General features: G+C 49.6%; 1 protein-coding gene across 2 annotated transcripts in view; it reads left to right on the forward strand.

The window, feature by feature from the left end:
* Positions 1 to 6,953, forward strand: part of LOC139370328 (tubulin gamma complex component 6) — a 29,899-nt gene that overhangs the window by 21,217 nt on the left and 1,729 nt on the right. For both annotated transcript variants that reach the window (XM_071109742.1, XM_071109751.1), the window contains exons 17-23: positions 62 to 2,156; positions 2,519 to 2,687; positions 2,795 to 2,936; positions 4,477 to 4,671; positions 4,943 to 5,075; positions 5,338 to 5,551; positions 5,845 to 6,038. In XM_071109742.1, coding sequence (XP_070965843.1) covers positions 62 to 2,156; positions 2,519 to 2,687; positions 2,795 to 2,936; positions 4,477 to 4,671; positions 4,943 to 5,075; positions 5,338 to 5,551; positions 5,845 to 6,038 — 3,142 coding nt within the window. The remainder of the gene's footprint in view (positions 1 to 61; positions 2,157 to 2,518; positions 2,688 to 2,794; positions 2,937 to 4,476; positions 4,672 to 4,942; positions 5,076 to 5,337; positions 5,552 to 5,844; positions 6,039 to 6,953) is intronic.

Here is a 6,953-nt window from a genome sequence, read left to right on the forward strand (position 1 = left end):
CTGAGTGTGTGATCTCTGCTCTGTGCCCTAACCTCACTGTTCCTGCCCCTGTTTTGTACAGGAGTCCCTATCCCCGGAGCCCTGTGAGCAGCAGTCTGAGGAGCCAACCCAGGCCCCCCTTCCCCACCAATCCACTCCCCCAGCACTCCCCACCACAAAACTCGACCTCACCCTCGTCACAGAGCACATCGACGCCAATGACTTCCTGCCCAAGCCGGCCGACAGCCTGCAAGTGGACCAGGCCCTACAGGAAATTGGGTCGGACCTCCCGGAGGCTCTTGCGCCTCATAAACCCGTAGACTATGACTTTAGCGCCCCCTACAGTCCCCTTGAGGGAGTGACGGCCCCGGCCCTGGCTAGACCTTGCTGGGGTCCTGTGGTACAGCCAGACATGACTCACCCTCACATCCCAACCGGTCCCCCTGAGTCCACTCTAGGCATGGGGTGTGTGGTGTCCGGGACTTTAGCTCTCCCGTCTCCGCTACCCGGAAGTACCTACGGCCATTCTTCAGACTCCACTATGGGTGTAGGGTGTGTGGTGTCAGGAGCTGAGGTCCTCCCCAGGCCCAGTCCTCACGGCCAGGCCTCCCAATCTAGCATCCCCCTGGGCCAGTACTTCTCTGATGTGCCCCTGGCTCTCCACGCCGCCAATGTCCACGGACACCCCTCCCAGACCACAGTGCAGCTGGTGGATGGAAGTGAGTCAAAGCAGATGGACAGCAGGCAGGAGAATACGGAAGACCCATCATCTCCAGGGGGCATCGTAAAGGAGGCTGAAGGGACTGTAGAGGCATCATGCCTGGTGGAGATGAAGCCAGCTGAGATGGAGAAACTAGATCGTCTGGGAGCAGAGGAACAGATGGCTGGTTCTCTCAGGGAGGCTTCTGCCTCCTACACCCCAGAGCAGGGCCATGACAGTGGGTATCACCCAGGACAGGCCTCCCCTTCCCTCTCTGGACCCTCCAGTGTGTACGAGCTTCCTACTTCCAACATTCAAGGCCATGCCTCAGATGCTCATATTAAAGTCGGAGAGCACGTTTCAGATGTGGAAGCCCCTCTCCCTTCTCAAAACGTTCATGGTCACTCATCTGATGCTAACATAAAGGTAGGAGAGTTTGTTTCGGAGGTGACTGCTCCTCTTCCGACCGCCAACATTCACGGTCACGCATCTGACGCTCATATTAAAGTTGGAGACCATGTTTCAGAAGTGGTCGCCTCCCTTTTCACCCAGAACATTCACGGTCATGCCTCGGACTCTCACATCAAGGTCGGGGAGCACATGTCAGAAGAGGTCGCCTCCATTCACACCCAAAACATCCACGGTCATTCATCCGACACTCACTTCAAGGCGGGTGAGTTTGTGTTGGACGCAGAGCCCTCCCGACCACGCTGGAGCAAGCATGGTCACGCTTCAGACTGCACACTTCAAGTAGGCTGTATGATGTCTGGCACAGAACCAGTACTCTCCCCTTTACCTGGTAGCACCTACGGCCATTCCTCTGAGTCCACACTAGGTATAGGGTGTGTTGTCTCTGGGGTTGAACTCCTTCATGCTCCTCTACCTGGAAGTGACTTTGGACACGCCTCAGACTCAACCCTGGGTGGAGGGTGTGTGGTGTCAGGAACGGTAACCCTTCCTTCTCCGATACCCGGAAGTGACTACGGCCATTCGTCAGATTCAGCGATGGGCGGAGGGTGCGTGATATCTGGGATTGAACCTGTTCGCGCTCCTCTTCCTGGCAGCAACTTCGGACAGTCCTCAGACTCCACACTGGGCACAGGGTGTGTGGTGTCTGGTGTAAGCCCTCTGCCCTCCCCCATCCCTGGCAGTATCTACGGCCACAGCTCAGACTCTGCCCTGGGAGGGGGCTGTAAGGTGTCAGGTGTAAACCCTCTGCCCTCCCCCATCCCTGGCAGTATCTACGGCCACAGCTCAGACTCTGCCCTGGGAGGGGGCTGTAAGGTGAAGGAGACTGGTAATGAATACGACGCCAGGACCCTGGAGCAACAGGAGCAGCAGCGGCTGGCCGAGGGCATCTCGTCCTGGGCAGCGGGCTTGGCTCTGTCCCCAGGCGAGAGCTCAGAGAGGGAGTACCTCCGCTCCCTGGCTGCTCAGTACCAGGTGGAGCAGTACGAGGACTGCTACGGTCTCATGAGTGAGTCACGTCAAACACAGGCCTGCACGTACAAATACTGTATAATGCAGTCGAGGGCACTTCACACACCCTGTGTTTGCATCGTGCACACATTCATGATAGTCCCAAGTCATTGCGTCACACGTTGGCAGGAATAGACTGCTCTAGTGGAAAATAACACCGTGGTACTCGGATCAGTTGCACAACACTAATGTAAAGCAGCTTTTTAAACTAAGATGTTCACATGATTCATGTATAATATACCATCCAACTGAAAACACAACAATGACTGAAAGGTTCAATCAGGCAATGGTCCATTAATATAACGAATGTTTGAATTAGAATCTCACTGTATGTTTCTGCATGCTGTGTCCCCTCCACAGCGTTGGCCCCAGAGTGTCACCCCCTGCATCAGGTGACGCGGGGCCCCTGGGGCCTCCCGGTGGACCCATCGCTCCGCAGGGCCACAGACACCACGGTGGTGCAGCTTAGTGGGATGGTCTCCCTGCCCGTCCTCATGAAGCACTCTGTCACCACCCCACTCATCACACAGTGAGTGTGTGTTGCCTTTTTAGGGAAGAAGGAGTTCACGTCTCTCTGTGGGCCTATCACAGACTGTTTGGTGCTCCTGTTAACCCCGCCTTCTCTCTGTCTCTCAGTGTATCCTTGGTGAACAAGGCGGTGGTGGACTACTACTTCGTAGAGCTTGGAGTGGAGAGGCATTTTGAGGCCCTCAGGCACTTCTTGCTCATGGAGGACGGGGAGTTCGCCCAGTCTCTCAGTGACCTGATCTTTGAAAAGGTGAAATGAAGCTATGGGAGTAGTCTTACCTACAGTGCCTTCAGAAAGTATTCATACCTACTCCACATTTTGTTACGGCTTGAATTAAAAATCAATCAAATAAAAACAATTCTCACCCATCTACACACAATACGCCATAATGACAAAGTTAAAACATGTTTTTAGAAATGTTTGCTCATTTATTTAAATTGAAATACAGAAATATCTCATTTACGTAAGTATTCACTCCCCTGAGTCAGAAGCAACTTTGGCATCGGTTACAGCTGTGAATCTTTCTGGGTAAGTCTCAAAGAGCTTTCCATAACTGGATTGTGCAACATTTGACCATTATTATTTTCAAAAATGTAACTTCGCCACTCAGAAACATTCACTGTCTTCTTGGTAAGCAACTCCAGTGTAGATTTGGCCTTGTGTTTTAGGTCATTGTCCTGCTGTTTTCCTCTAGGATTTTGCCTGTGCTTTGTTCCATTCTGTTTCTTTTTATCCTGAAAAACTCCCCAGTCCTTAATGATTACAAGCATAACTAATAACATGATGCAGCCACCACCATACGTGGAAATATGAAGAGTGGTACTCAGTGTTGTGTTGGATTTGCCTCAAACATAATGCTTTGTATTCCGGACATAAAGTTAATTTCTTTGCCAATTTTTTTGCAGTTTTACTTTTGTGCCTTATTGTGAACAGGATGCATGTTTTGGACTATTTTCATTCTGTACAGGCTTCCTTCTTTTTGCTCTGTCATTTAGGTTAGTATTGTGGACTAACTACAATGTTGTTGATTCATCCTCAGTTTTCGCCTATCACAGCCATTAAAATCCCTGAGCGGTTTCCTTCCTCTCCAGCAACTGAGTTGGGAGAACACCTGTATCTTTGTAGTGACTGGGTGTATTGAGACACTAACTACACCATGCTCAAAGGGATATTCAATGTCTGCTTTTTACATTTTTACCCATCAATAGATTCCCATCTTTGCGGGGCATTGGAATTTTTTTTTTTTTTTTTTGTGGTTGAATCTAGTATTTGAAATTCACTGCTTGACTGAGGGACCTTACAATGATCTGTATGTGTGGGGTACAGAGATGAGGTAGCCATTCAAAAATCATGTTCAACACTATTATTGCACACAAAGTGAGTCCACGCAACTTATGTGACTTGTCAAGCACATTTCTACACCCAAACTTATTTAGGCTTGTCATAACAAAGGGGTTGCTTTGAATGAATTTGAATGAATGAAAAACATAATTCCTCTTTGACATTATGGAGTATTGTTGTTTGTCACTCGCCTACATACATCTCAATGTAACACACGTTTTGTTCAGGCTGTAACACCACGAAATGTAGAAAATGTCAAGGGGTGTGAATACTTTCTGAAGGCACTGTTTGGTGGGCATTTCATGTACCTGGGTTTTTTTTTCTGTGTGTTTGTGTTTTGCCTGGGTGTGTATTTGCTGTGTGTTTTGTCTATTCAGTCTGTTTTATCTGTCTGGGGTGGGTCTGTGTCTGTGTTTTGTCCATATGTAATCCCTGTGTTCTCCATCAGATGGGCAGTGGTCAGACTCCTGGAGAGCTGTTGACTCCTCTGGTCCTGAACTCCATCCTGAGTAAGGCTCTTCAGTACAGTCTTCATGGAGACAGTTCTCTGGCCCCTAACTTCACCTTCGCCCTGCGTTTCCTCCCGGAGACCTTCCATCCTCACGCCCCCGACGCACTCAACTGCCTGGAGCTACGGTACAAGGTCAGAGGAGAGGGAGTGTATTTTTGCGTGCAGTAGATTGCTGACCTCACTGAAATTTGGATGTAGTACTGTTTGTTCTTGGTATGGAAAATATCGGAAAACAGTTTGATCCTCTTGAACTCATTTGGAAAGCGGCTTTTCGAAAACTGTGAATAATGATTTTTCACAAAAGACCCCCCCCCCGATTTAATCTCCTGCATCTCATTTTCTAACCTCTCTCTGTTACATCTGACCCTCATACTCTCTTTCTCTCCCTCCCTCTGTCTCTCAGGTGGACTGGCCGTTGAACATCATAATCACAGACAGCTGTATGAACAAGTACAACCGTCTGTTCTCCTTCCTGCTGCAGCTCAAACACATGGTGTGGAGCCTCAGAGACGTCTGGTTTCACCTCAAGAGGACTGGTAAGGGCTCCATCTCTGGAAATGAAGGGGGGAAAACCCCTTTAGAAAGGGAATTATGGGGGGAAAAAAGGGAATTATGCAAAGATAGGGAATAAGGAAAGAAAGGCATACCGCTTCTCTCAAGTGTTTTAATACATCTGCACCACATCAGTTCTTTTTAAAGCACTAAGGAGCAGCATATTTCATGTGCAGGCTTTTATTTATAGCTCCAGTCATAATTATGCCACGACCCAACGTGTGCCTGTGTGTGTGTGTCCCCCAGCGCTGGTGAAAGGGGCGGGCCGCTCGGTGCAGTTCCGCCAGCTGCAGCTGTACAGACACGAGATGCAACACTTTGTGAAGGTGATCCAGGGTTACATCGCTAACCAGATCCTGCAGGTGTCCTGGTTAGAGTTCACCACCAAGCTGGCCAGTGCCTCGGACCTGGACGCCATACACCGCACACATGCAGACTACCTCAACAGAGCTATCTTCAGGTTAGAGACATACACACACGCCGACTACCTCAACAGAGCTATCTTCAGGTTAGAGACATACACACACGCCGACTACCTCAACAGAGCTATCTTCAGGTTAGAGACATACACACACGCCGACTACCTCAACACATTACACTCCCAATCACGGCCGGTTGTGATACAGCCTGGAACCGAACCAGGGTCTGTAGTGACGCCTCTAGCACTGAGATGCAGTGATTTAGACCACTGTGCCACTCAGAAGCCTACATCTTTCCTTAATTTAATTCTGTATCTGTTTTCTCCCCTCCCAGGGGTCTGCTGACAGAGAAGGCAGCTCCAGTCATGAACATCATCCACAGTATCTTCAGCCTGATCCTGAAGTTCCGGGCCCAGCTGATCGCACAGCCCTGGGACAGCCAGCAGGGGGAGGCAGTGCACCCCAGCTTCATCGCCATGCAGCAGTCATACAACACTTTCAAATACTACTCCCACTTCCTCTTCAAAGGTAAGGACTGGGTCAAAGCCTCACTGACCTCTGGTGACCTTTCTAATGAGAGTTGCGGGTAGTTTCTATATGGATAAAGTGATATGTTCAAATCCAAATCAACATCTGGCGGTTCTTTTTCCTGAACACCTCTTGTTGCAGTGTTTAGTTGGTAACTCGGTAGAGTCAAATCAAATGTTATTGGTCACATGCACATGTTTAGCAGGTGTAGAGAAATGTTTGTGTTCCTAGCTCCAACAGTGCACACAAATCTAAAAGTAAAAGAATGGAGTTAAGAAATATAGAAATATTAGGACGAGCAATGTCGGAGTGGCATTGACTGTAAAACAGTATGTAAACATTATTAAAATGGACCAGTGATTCCATGTCTATGTACACAGGACAACTGCCTCTAAGGTGCAGGGTTGAGTAACTGGGTGGTAGCCGGCTAGTGCCAGTGACTAAGTTCGGGGCAGGGTACTGGGTGAAGGCCGGCTAGTGATGGCTATTTAACAGTCTGATGGCCTTGAGATAGAAGCTGTTTTCAGTCTCTGTAACTGACCTCGCATTCTGGATGATAGCGGGGTGAACAGGTCGTGACTCGGGTGGCTGAGGTCATCGATGATCTTCTTGGCCTTCCTTTGACACCGGGTGCTATAGATGTCCTGAAGGGCAGGCAGTGTGCTCCCGGCGCTGCGTTTGGCGGACCACACCACCCTCTGGAGAGCCCTGCGGTTGCGGGCAGTGCAGTTGCCGTACCAGGGGGTGAACCAGCCCGACAGGATGCGCTCAATGGTGCATCGGTAACAGTTTGTGAGGGTCTTACGGGCAAAGCTGAATTTCTTCAGCACCCTGACGTTGAAGAGGTGGTGTTGTGCCTTCTTCACCACACTGTCTGTGTGGGTGGACCATTTGATGGTCAGTGACGTGTACGCT

Source organism: Oncorhynchus clarkii, chromosome 2, assembly GCF_045791955.1.
Source record: "Oncorhynchus clarkii lewisi isolate Uvic-CL-2024 chromosome 2, UVic_Ocla_1.0, whole genome shotgun sequence".
NCBI lineage: Eukaryota > Metazoa > Chordata > Actinopteri > Salmoniformes > Salmonidae > Oncorhynchus > Oncorhynchus clarkii.